General features: G+C 45.4%; 1 protein-coding gene across 1 annotated transcript in view; it reads right to left on the minus strand.

Moving 5' to 3' along the window:
• The window catches only part of LOC124555065 (SET and MYND domain-containing protein 4-like), a 201,540-nt gene that overhangs the window by 112,653 nt on the left and 75,951 nt on the right, over positions 1 to 12,936 (minus strand). The window contains exon 4 of the mRNA XM_047128851.1: positions 8,529 to 8,649. Coding sequence (XP_046984807.1) covers positions 8,529 to 8,649 — 121 coding nt within the window. The remainder of the gene's footprint in view (positions 1 to 8,528; positions 8,650 to 12,936) is intronic.

Raw genomic sequence — 12,936 nt, forward strand, 5'->3', positions numbered from 1 at the left:
CAAGACAGAAGCGACTCTCATCGCTGAAGACGACACGTCTCCATTCGTCCCTCCATTCACGCCTGTCGCGACACCACTGGAGGCGGGCTGCACGATGTTGGGGCGTGAGCGGAAGACGGCCTAACGGTGTGCGGGACCGTAGCCCAGCTTCATGGAGACGGTTGCGAATGGTCCTCGCCGATACCCCAGGAGCAACAGTGTCCCTAATTTGCTGGGAAGTGGCGGTGCGGTCCCCTACGGCACTGCGTAGGATCCTACGGTCTTGGCGTGCATCCGTGCGTCGCTGCGGTCCGGTCCCAGGTCGACGGGCACGTGCACCTTCCGCCGACCACTGGCGACAACATCGATGTACTGTGGAGACCTCACGCCCCACGTGTTGAGCAATTCGGCGGTACGTCCACCCGGCCTCCCGCATGCCCACTATACGCCCTCGCTCAAAGTCCGTCAACTGCACATACGGTTCACGTCCACGCTGTCGCGGCATGCTACCAGTGTTAAAGACTGCGATGGAGCTCCGTATGCCACGGCAAACTGGCTGACACTGACGGCGGCGGTGCATAAATGCTGCGCAGCTAGCGCCATTCGACGGCCAACACCGCGGTTCCTGGTGTGTCCGCTGTGCCGTGCGTGTGATCATTGCTTGTACCGCCCTCTCGCAGTGTCCGGAGCAAGTATGGTGGGTCTGACACACCGGTGTCAATGTGTTCTTTTTTCCATTTCCAGGAGTGTATATGACATCGATCGAATGTAGCAAAATCCTCATTGAAGAACTGCTCAAATGGAATGGAGCCTGACGCTGTTTGGCTTGCATTTTTATTGATTTATTAGTTTTGGCATCGTCTTCTGATCGGTTTAATGAAGTTGGTGCCGAATTCGTCTCCTGTGATGTTCTTTCAGAGAATAAAATCAAATTTACAAAGAGTTTGGCAGTATGAGCATATGACGCTGCAGACCCTCTGTCCTGGATGCATGCACTGATTCTTATGGGAAGGGTGACATAGAGCCATTGTATCATCTCTTGAGGCAAGCTGGCTATTGATGTCCTGGATACTTACACTGGTGTCCTATTGGTGACAGATCTGGGTATCTCGCTGTACCTCCACATCACGCATATAGTTCATATAGGCAGTTACCATGTGTGTACGAGAGTTGTTCTGTTGAAAAACGGAACTTCGGTACTATCGCATGGGAGGTAACACGTGGGATCGCACGATGTCCGTGAAATATCGTTGTGTCATCAGAATTCCCTCAGTAGTCTAATCAACGAAGGAAAATTGGAGGGAGAAACTCATGTAGTCTCAATTTTTTGGTATAGTGATAGGAGGGAATTTCACGAACAACATACTAAAAATCCTGTGAGCGGTTACTTGGGGTAGGGGACGGGGGGCGTTTAAAGGTAACTTTTTAAGTTTCTCTTGAATAACTCGAAAACCGCGGCTTCTAGCGGCAATGTTTCTCTGTAAAAAATTAAGGTACGTTAATTTTCGTACAGAATAATGTCTCATTCATTTTTTTCTCTGAGACTAATAGTTCCCGAGTTGCACGGAATGCAAAACTCGCAGTTTAATTCCCCATCTTGTATACTGCACTACTTCACAAAAAGCAACTACGGGGTTTTTCACAAAGTTATTCTGACCCTTTGTAACACTTTCATGCCGATGTGCTCTTTGACCATTTATTATTGTAGATATACTTGCTTTTATCTTTATGTAAATTTATATGTACACGATGTATGAATTAATTTGTTTCTTTTGCTGTATAATCAATTATGTACATTATGTAAATATCCGTGAGTAATCGCTGAGGAAATGTTAGGGAAACGTTAGGTTTTTGTCAACGAATAAGTATCGTTGGAGTAGCGGCGTCTCTGGACGAGGGAGGATGTTACGTCAGAGCGCGCGCTACACAGAGAGAGAACTCGGGTGTGAGACTTGGTGAAGTGCGGGCGCATGGATGGCGTGCACTGTACTGGAGGAGTGATTGTTTAGCGGCACGTGGCAAGTGATGAGCGTGGGCGGTGGAAATATTGGCTGCAGCAACATCTAGAACCCGCCACGCCAATATCATTGCCAATAACTCCCGTGCTCGCTAATTATCATGGAAAGGAGCCAGCAGCAGTATCGTCGTCAGAAACTTCGTTACGGCGAGAATGGACTGAAGTAAGATTGCTGCATCACAGCTTATTGCCAACTAGTTTTGTAACGGCGTTACTCAGCTTTGTGATGTTTTGCGAGTGAATAATTACCATTCAATCAAAACTGTTTACCCGCGATTCTCCTAAAATCATTCACCAAGTAGGTTCCTGTCCTGTCCTATTGTTACAATAAACCGAGTACCGTTTATGAAAAATGAAAATTGCAGTGCCAGTTAATTTTGCTTATGAACTAAATGATTCAGTTAGACTAAAGATTTGAACGTAAAGCATTCAGTAATTTCAGTCTCACTAGCTTTAAATTTGAACTTTAATCTGAGGCGATCTAATTGTTGCAAATAGTAAATCAACTAATCAAATTAAAATGATTCCTGGCACTATGAACAAAAGCACTTGCTAGAATTAATGAGTGAGTGCAAATATCAGTGATTATTGTAATTTGATGTTAGTAAAGTTCTGGTTCACATTTTGACTTGCAGTCGTGCTAAACTATAATAATTACCTTTTGATACAGTAATTATCAATTTCTACTTCCCTGTTCAGAAGTCAATAGAGTTTCTTTTAATTATTTTTTTGCCATTTCCCAAAATTCGTATGAAAATAGTAGACGTAATTGTGAGGTAGCGCCATTGTCACTTACAACAATAAGTAACCATTAATCTAAGTGTTATCTTGTATGTTTTCAAATTTCAGCTCTATTAGTTAATGATATTTCGAGTGCAAACTGTTTTCTTTCTCGCTTTATTAAGTAAATGTTTCAATTGTTTTTGCTAACGTGCGCGCAGCGCTCTGCTGCCGCGCGTGTTCGAGTAATTCTTGACATTGACTGTTCGGCTCATTAATTCACCTACCGAACAGAAATTTTGCCCAATTGGGCTGGCGACCGTGTTTCTTTTAGCTATAATTATTTCAGTAACTCCTATTATTCTGTTCCGATCCACGAGGTACCTCTTCTCGTTGGCACAATACCTGAATGATAGCACAAACCTTTCGAACAACCATACTAAATTTTACAGTAATTAAGTTGTCCTAGAAAGCATCTTGTTGTAACCTCCCCCTCATTTATCGACTTAATATTGAATCTTCGGGACGATAGCCTTTTCAAAACTTTATTCCAATTGTTTAGGCACATGCTTACACGGTCATGTATTTCTAACATTGTCGATAGAAGGGAAGAGGGACGTTACACCTTCCACAGCTTGCCTTATGAATCCCTGGCGATGCAGCGCGCAGACGTGTCCGGGGGTGTTTATTTTCTACAAAGTGCGTTAACACTATATGTAATACATATGTCAGTCACTAATAATACTAAAACTAGAAATGCATAAGGACTAAATGTATGTAAATCTCTGCACACTGTTCTACATTGCTATGCTAGAAATTGATTCTTAGTCATCCTGTACGACAACTGCAGTGTTCTTCTGGGAAAGGCAACCTCCGTACCACAGTCACTGCTCGCTTTTCAGTTTATGACTATTCCTCTCCTGTGTTTTCTGTCTAGTATTCTTTTGTGCGTATTCAAAATAACTTCACTGGGTTCGTGAGTATATAGTGGAGTTGTTTTTCGTTTATTAAACGGGTAATTATTTGTGGTTGTCAAGTAAGCTGTTACGTAAAAAAGCCCCTATGGAGATGTCAACTGTCCACCACAATGAAGAGCCTGTCCCAAGTTTAACATACTGGCAATATGCATTCGAGAATGTTGATTTCATTATCTCCACTACCAATGACTGGAATAGTTTTTATGGCTTGAGGGCATCAAATGCATCAACTCAGTCTCAACTCTCGCAACATCTTGATAAGCCCAGAGTTCTGAATTGGCTCCCTGTGCAACAGAAGTAGATCATCAAGGTGCCATGGAACTTAAGATATTTGAACGTAAGTCAAGCAATGCATTACAGCAGATTACTGTTCTAGATTTGAACATGAACAGTCTTATTCTATCTGACATATTGCAAGATATACTGTGGATATGTGGTTAGTGCCTCCACTCAGTCCAGCCCACTCTACAAATGCCAGCAGTTCCTGAATAGAAGAGATTTATGCGGTCTATCAGTAACACAATGTTGAGAGAAGTGCAGTAACTTTCTGGTCATTCATTAATTCAGCACCAAATGACTATAACACGGTTACACGGCTTCACAACATGCTGTCACCGACAGACAGTAGCAAGATGCCACATTTACCAGTCCAATCTCTTTTCCATCAGCACTACATAGGTCAGTAACAACAGCAAACTTACAAATTAAGCACTTCTCAGCCATTTATTATAGCAACGTATTGTACATAAAAGCTCAGTTAACAACTGCAAATAAGTGCCCGCTTAACTCCACTACATAAACACGAGCTCATTGCATTGAAGTTATCTTGTCTACTTTTTAAGAGAACTGGACAAGAAATGCTGGAGAGGTATAGTCTGTGGTAAGCTGAAAAGCCAGCAGCACTCGTGGCGAGGAAGTCGCCTCACCCGGGAGAACCCTACAACGACCATACAGGATGAAAAATGGTTCAAATGGCTCTGAGCACTATGGGACTTAACATCTGTGGTCATCAGTCCCCTAGAACTTAGAACTACTTAAACCTAACTAACCTAAGGACATCACACACATCCATGCCCGAGGCAGGATTCGAACCTGCGACCGTAGCAGTCGCGCGGTTCCTGACTGAGCGCCTAGAACCGCTAGACCACCGCGGCCGGCCATACAGGATGAAAAAGAATCAATTTCCCTATGGCAGTATAGAACAGTGAGGGGAGATTTATCAACAATCTGTCTATACAACTTGCTTGCATTAGTATTATTAGCAACTCACAACTGAATTCAATGTAGTGTTAATACACTTTGAGGAAAATAAGCCTCTCCCCTCCCTCAGGAGTATCTGTGCAATGCGTCGCCAGTGATTCATAACACGAGCTGCGGAAGGGTCAACATAACTTCGTGGAATACCCTTTAGTAGTTTTACGCGACATAGTGGGTTAGAGAAAGGGGGACTCGCCTGCTCGCTCCTCAGTTCGCAGCCTGCATAGGAGGGCGTGGATGACCACAATCCTTCCCTCAGTCATCGATCCTCCGCCTCCCCCCACCCTTTCCACCTTGTTACACCCCCACAACACAATTTATCCCTAAATATGGTTTTACTGCATTTGTACACACATTTAATACGCATTCTTAACTCAAATTATTTAACAATAAACAGTAATTTTATGACATTAAAGCACTATTTTAATAATTAGCGTTTTCTCCATCCGCTGCAACGCGGCAACTGTTAGTCTTAGAGAAAACCGACTATGATCTTTTTTGCAGGAAATTTAATGTAGTTTAATTTCGTACCAGGAAATATTTTTTGCTAGAAACCACGGTTTTCGATATATTCAAGAAATTACCGTGAAATGAATACCCCTAGCTGCATTCAGTTATTAATATAAGTCAACGGGGACAGTTGAAAATGTGTGCCCCGACCGGAACTCGAACCCGGGAACTCTTGCTTATATGGCAGACGCTCTATCCATATGAGCCACCGAGGACACAGAGGATAATGCAACTGCAGGGACTTATCTCTGGCACGCCTCCCGTCAGACCCACATTCCCAACTTATTGTCCTGCACTATATTCATAGTGCCCCTGCCCATTATACTCATTACTCGCGGCTTTTTTGCCGATTCCCGTAAGAGTTCGGGCTCTGTTTGTGCATCCGCACAGAAGCAGATAGTCAAATGCCCGGTGACCCTTATATATATATATGTGTCCTCGGTGGCTCAGATGGATAGAGCGTCTGCCATATATATATACTCAATAAAAACATAGGGAAATGACATTTAAACATCTCCCTCTCCCACCACCCCCGCCTCCACGCTGACACTCCACCAGTCGATTTTAATACGTTGTTTATGACACTCCCACCTGCCACCATAAAATTTTTTTTGACGACTGAAGAGTTATGTCCCATATTCGACCATTTTTTGTGCTCTTTGACTGGGTTACAATCACTACCAGCCATAACCGATGGCTTCCCACACTATGACGCCTGGAGTGACACCGCTGTGCTTCTCCAAAAAATTGGATGATTGGGATCCCGCCCGTGGTCGTTGCCATACGCGCCGACAATGGTCCTCTGTGGTAGTGCATAACCGCGATTCGTCGCTGAACACAACTCGACGCCATTCGTTAGCAGTCCATGCATGCCAGTCACGCAACCACACCAATTGCAACCGCTTGTGTTGTGGTATTAATGGCAGCCTCTGCATGGGACGATAATTCCGTAGTCCGGCCGCTTTTGGACTCCGACCAATGCTGCGCGATGACACAGGTAGTCCGTCACTTGTTCTCGGATAGCAGGAGTAGATGTGAGGGGTTACGATGAACTTGGTGCACAATACGGCGATCCTGCCCTGTGATCAGACATTGTCGACCCGAATCTTGACGACAAGTAGTCCAGCTCTCACGTTCCCATGCAGACCAACATCGGGCTGTTGCCACATCCGAATGCCTAAAAATCTGGATATTGCACGATTTGACCAGCCGGCCAAATCGAGACCCACAACGAGGCGCTTTTGCAACTATATCAAGTGTCGATAACAGTGCCTCACACGAGTATGCAGCATGTCCATGTCCATCACAGAGACCACTCAAAATGTGACGCTGTTCACGCTACTAAAACATCTTACCAAGCCTGGTAACAACACTAAACGTGAACTAAATTAATGCACTCTGGTGGCCGTTCTACCTGTGACAAAGAGTTGCAATTTTAATAATGTACACACCAGTCGATTTTGTGTACGTGTACGAAGTCACATTGTCATCGGACCATGTATTCTGGGTGCTTCACTTTGTTATCCTGGCAGTGTATTACAGTCTTTGTCTTGTCCAACAGTTTTTACCCTCTATAGTTTGCTCAAGTCGTATTGAATTTACACTGAATCGCCAAAGAAACTGGTATAGGCATGCGTAGTCAAATACAGATATATGTAAACGGGCAGAATACGGCGCTGCGGTCGGCAACGCCTATGTAAGACAAGTGTTTGGCGCAGTTGTTAGATCGGTTACTGCTGCTGCAGTAGCACTTTATCAAGATTTAAGTGAGCTTGAACGTGGTGTTATAGTCGGCGCACGAGCGATGGGACACAGCGTCTCCGAAGTAGCGATGAAGTAGCTATTTTCCCGTACCGAGCATACCCTCAAATCTTCGACATCGCTGCGGTCGGAGAAAGATTTGCAAGAAAGGGTCCAACGACGACTGAAGAAATCGTTGAACGTGACAGAAGTGCGACCCTTCCGCAAATTGCTGCAGATTTCAATGCCGGTCCACCAACAAATAGCGTGCGAACCATTCAACGAAACATCATCGATATGTGCTTTCGGAGCCGAAGACCCAATCGTGTACCCTTGATGACTGTACGCCTCGCCTGGGCCCTCAACACCGACATTGGACTGTTGATGACTGGAAACACGTTGCCTGGTCGGACGAGTCTCGTTTCAAATTGTATCAAGCGAGTGGACGTGTACAGGTATGGAGACAACCTCATGAATCCATTGACCCTACATGTCAGGAGGGGACTGTTCAAGCTGCTAGAGGCTTTGTAATGGTGTGGGGAGTGTGCAGTTGGAGTAATATCGGACCCCTGATACGTCTAGTTACGACTCTGACAGGGACACGTACGTAAGCATCCTGTCTGATCACCTGCATCCATTCATGTCCATTGTGGATTCCGACGGACTTGGGCAATCCCCGCAGGAAAATGCGACATCCCACACGTCCAGAATTTCTACAGAATGGCTCCAGGGACATTCTTCTAAGTTAAACATTTCCGCAGGCCACCAAATTCCTCAGAAATGAACATTATTGAGCATATCTGGGATGCCTTGCAATGTAGTGTTCAGAAGAGATCTCCACAACCCCACTCTTACTCTTAAGTCTTTATGGACAGCCCTGAAGGTTCATCGTGTCATTTCCCTCCAGCACCACTTCAGACATTAGTCGAGTTCATGATACGTTGTGTTGCGGCACTTCCTCGTGCTCGCAGGGGCCCTACACGATATTAAGCAGGTGTACCAGTTTCTTTGACTCTTCAGTATATACTGTCATCGGAACGTGTGTTCTGGGTACTTCACTTTTTTGCCTGGCCTGTATTACAATCTTTGTCTTCTCCAACAGTTTTTACCCTCCATCTTTGTCTCAAGTCCTACTGAATTTATTTCTTGATGTTTCCTATATGTTCCACTACTCGTCCTTTCTGCGCAGGACCACTTCATTTATTGTCATTGATCATAATAACTGGGAGGTAGTCTAGCAACCGCAAGAGGCTGCCAGAACCTGTGTGGTGAAGGTTTTAGATATTGTCAGTACGTGGACGTGCGGCTTTGGCGATTGCGGAACAAACCTGCTGGGATATCCTGCGCGGCGACCAGGTGCAGACCACGCTGCGGGTCCCGACGCACCAGCAGAGCCGCCGACATGCAGGGCACCTCGGCGTGGCGCCCACCCAGCAGCTGCGCCTGCATCTGCACACACCACCACAGCAGAGCTAGACGCTGGCTCCATGCAGATAAGCACACTGGACAAAAGATCAGTCACCCTTGGAACACAATCATGCTATAACTTTGAAAATAGCCACATATCGGCGAGGAAGACTCCACATGCTTTTTCAGGTTTGCCATATACAGATGAAACCACTCATTGATGATTAGATGCCGTAGAACCGCCAAATTTCTGGGATGTATACTGTTGCGTTTCATACAATGTTACTGATAGTCCCAGACATTTACTGTGGAATTAAGACAGAATGATTGAGCGGGCCAGTCGAGATGCGTTACGGTCCTGAGTTTTCCTCAAATCGGGAACGTATGCGTGTAGCCCTATGAACACGGCTGTTATCAACTTGGAAGGCAGCATACTCATCATGAAGATGTTGAAGATGGGGCAACGTTTCGTCACTGAGGAATTTGAAATATGGGCGGACTGACAAGCTTGTCTGCGTGGCCATCCTCCGCAGCAAGCACAGAATTACTTGCTTTGTGCCACGTGGGATTAGCCGAGTGGACTCAGGCGCTGCAGTCATGGTCTGTGCGGCTGGTCCCGGCGGAGGTTCGAGTCCTCCCTCGGGCATGAGTGTGTGTTTGTCCTTAGGATGATTTAGGTTAAGTAGTGTGTAAGCTTAGGGACTGATGACCTTAGCAGTTAAGTCCCATAAGATTTCACACACATCTGAACATCTGAACTTGCTTTGTAAATAAAACCGCCTTTCCTGCTGCCACTGAATTTATTTTTCCCAGACGTGTTTCGCCTTTTTCTTGCTCTAAGGCATCATCACTGGGATGATTTTCTGTGATCTGCGTTTCCTCACATCTGGTCTGGAGGTCGCACTACCGCTTTATTGCCCACATATAAGCACAATTTTGATTTCCGACCTCTTTCACACTGTTCACTACGTTCCACCTTCTTTTTTGTGGTGTATTATTATTCTTTTGCCATTCGATGTAACTGTTTCTTCGAACAGTGTGCTTTTAACATCGTAAATATTGTAAGGTCGTTACGTGTTTCAGTATTTACGTGGTTGAAAGCACAGTCTCCGAAGAAATAGTTATATCGAGTGGCAGAAGAATAATAGTACGCCACAAAAAAGAAGGAGGAACCTGGTGAACAGTGGGAAAGAGGTCGGAACTCAAAATTGTGCTTATATTTCGATAATAAAGTGGTAGTGTGACCTCCAGACCAGATGAGAGGAAACACAGATCACAGAAAATCATCCCACTGATGAAAAAGGCGAAAAGCGTCTGGGAAAAATAAATTAAGTGGCAGCAGGAAGAGGCGGTTTTATTTGCATATACGAGGCCTATTCGTTTATTAAGTTCCGATCGGTCGCGAAATGGAAATCACAGTTCTGAGCGCACAGCGACCACATAAAGATGCCTAGAAAATCGTGTCTTCCGCCAAGTATGAGCGTTTGCTAAGAGATTTCGCCTGATTTCATACAGCCCACATAAAGTAACTGTCATTCGTTCCCTTCTTCATGACAATTCTCGGCGTCGCACTGCAGAGGTAATGAAGATGCTACTACAGCATTTTTGAGGGGAAGTGTTCGATCATGAACCATACAGGCCCAAATTTCATCTCTTTTTGCATGAACCGCTGGCTATGAAGGCGACAGTTCGGCACAGGCAACGAGCTGAAGACCAGCGTAGAGAATTGGTAGAAAGCCTTATGTGACAAAGCTATTGGAAAGTTAGTACAACGCTACGACAAATACGTAAGTCGGAGCGGTGACTATGAAGAGTCGTTGCTGGTAGTACGAAGGCTATTTGGAAAGTGAGGAACGACAGATCGCGAAAATGAAACCACTGTGAAAATCCGACGAGGCTTTTCACATACGTTTTGGGCAGAGTCTCTAGTATGCCCGTCGATCGCATCAAGACGCTCCTTTCAGTTGTGAGCGCACTGTGAGCGAGTAAAGGTGCTTAGAACAACAATGTCTCCCGTCAAGTAGGAGGGCACGCTGAGAGGCTTCGCCTTAATGAATGCAGCCCACCTAACACAACTGCCACGCACTTCCTTCTTCATAGCAATTCTCAGCCGCACTCTGCAGGGACAGTGAAGACGCTCCTGCAGCCTTTTCGATGGGAAATATTCGATCACCCACAACACAGCCCTAACTGGCTCGTCCTGAGTATCATCTCTGTTCACATGAAACGCTGGATACGAAGACAACACTCGGGCGCAGGCTACGCACTATAGGCCAGCGTAGAGAATTATCGGAAAGCACAGGTGGCTGCCTTCTATGACGATGGTGTTGGCCATTTTGGTATAACACTCCGACAAATGTCTAAGTCGGAGCGGCGACTATGTAGAGAAGTACCTGGAAGGTGTAGCTAAATGTGCAAAGAAAACAGTTTTGATTTTCACTGTGGTTTCCGTTTCGCGAGCGATCGTTCCTTAGTTTCCGAACAACCCTCGTCTAACTAACTGTTGCAAATAAACCATTTTTGATTTTCACTGTGTTTTCCATTTCGCGACCGATCGGGCCACGAATAGCCCTCGTACACCCCTGTTCAAGAGCACGGTAACCTGACTGAGTGGGCTAAAGTCATGGTACCCAAAAAACATCACATAATCACGTCCAGCCTGAACGACACACTCCACACACTACGAGGATAAACACCTCACAGGCCCGTCAGAGCTCTCGACACCTCGCGTCGTTTGAAAAGGCAAAATCGCTACTCAACCGACCACACTACACGTCTCCGGTCAGATACTGTCGAGTCTTTGTGTGCTTGCCCCAGCTTCATGCTCTGCTATGAGGAACCTGGGTTCACTGACAGCAGCAGTTACCCTCGCGTTTGAAACCGGCTGTCATTCACACAATGTGCCTCTCGTCTCCGGTCTCTGGCGGCTAGGGTGTTAGATGACCACTGTCATTGCTCCGAGTTACGTGGCTGTGATTGGTATACTTATCTTTCTAGACACGGCGAACAGTCAGTGTTGATACACCGATAAATCGAGCAAATTTGTCGACGGCGTGGTCATGGGAACATCCCAATACGATAGCCCTTTTCCGCCATTATGCCACGTCTCCAGGTCGATCGATCGTATTCCGATGATTTCATACAACTCCCATGACTTGCTTCAGCGGTGGAGGGTCACATGGACTAATGCTACCACATCTACGCCATCTATAGCGCATAAAAGTAACCAGTGTGTTCTTTTAAGGAGATGACCAGTATTTTGTACGGTGACCTGACGTCTGAAATCGAGACGGGCGTGCCTACGATCTGCACGTTGCAATTAGGTTCAAAATGGTTCAAATGGCTCTGAGCACTATGGGACTCAACTGCTGAGGTCATTAGTCCCCTAGAACTTAGAACTAGTTAAACCTAACTAACCTAAGGACATCACAAACATCCATGCCCGAGGCAGGATTCGAACCTGCGACCGTAGCGGTCTTGCGGTTCCAGACTGCAGCGCCTTTAACCGCACAGCCACTTCGGCCGGCTTTGCAATTAGGGTTGCTACCTTTTTTTGGAGCAAAGAAAGTACATTGGTTGTTCAAGGTAGGGGAAAAAGTAATTTTATTAAAAAAAAGTCCTCCCGCACAGGCCATGAAAGCCCAAAGGTACTGACCGGCCGCCGTGTCATCCTCGGCCCACAGGCGTCACTGGATGCGGATATGGAGGGGCATGTGGTCAGCACATCGCTCTCCCGGCCGTATGTCAGTTTACGAGACCGGAGCCGCTACTTCTCAATCAATTAGCTCCTCAGTTTGCCTCACAAGGGCTGAGCGCACACTGCTTGCCAACAGTGCTCAGCAGACCGGATGGTCAGCCATCCAAGTGTTAGCCCAGCCCGACAGCGCTTCACTTCGGTGATCTGAAGGGAACCGGTGTTACCACTGCGGCAAGACCGTTGGCAATTTTATCAAAGTATTATTTATTTTGCTTAATTAATTTGTTTAAAAATACATCTTATTGCTTTTAGCAGTATTCAACAAATATTTGTCACTGCTAAACAGCTTTACAGCATCTTTACAGTCTATCCTTAAGATATATAAATAATTCATTTTTCATAAAATTCTAAGATGCTTTGTTTCTTTCGTCGCACAGCTTCATGTTTATCACAGAAAGAAACACACTCTGTGAATGCTGAAGTGACAGGAATCGACAACAGAAATGAAATTAATTTGTGCAAATATGTAAAACCACCATTTGTCTTAATAAATATTTGTGCAGTGGTTAAATCTTCAGAAGTATATACTTAATATTAAAACTTGTTTAGTAATATGATTTCCCCATAAAGAT

Source organism: Schistocerca americana, chromosome X (assembly GCF_021461395.2).
Source record: "Schistocerca americana isolate TAMUIC-IGC-003095 chromosome X, iqSchAmer2.1, whole genome shotgun sequence".
NCBI classification, from domain to species: domain Eukaryota; kingdom Metazoa; phylum Arthropoda; class Insecta; order Orthoptera; family Acrididae; genus Schistocerca; species Schistocerca americana.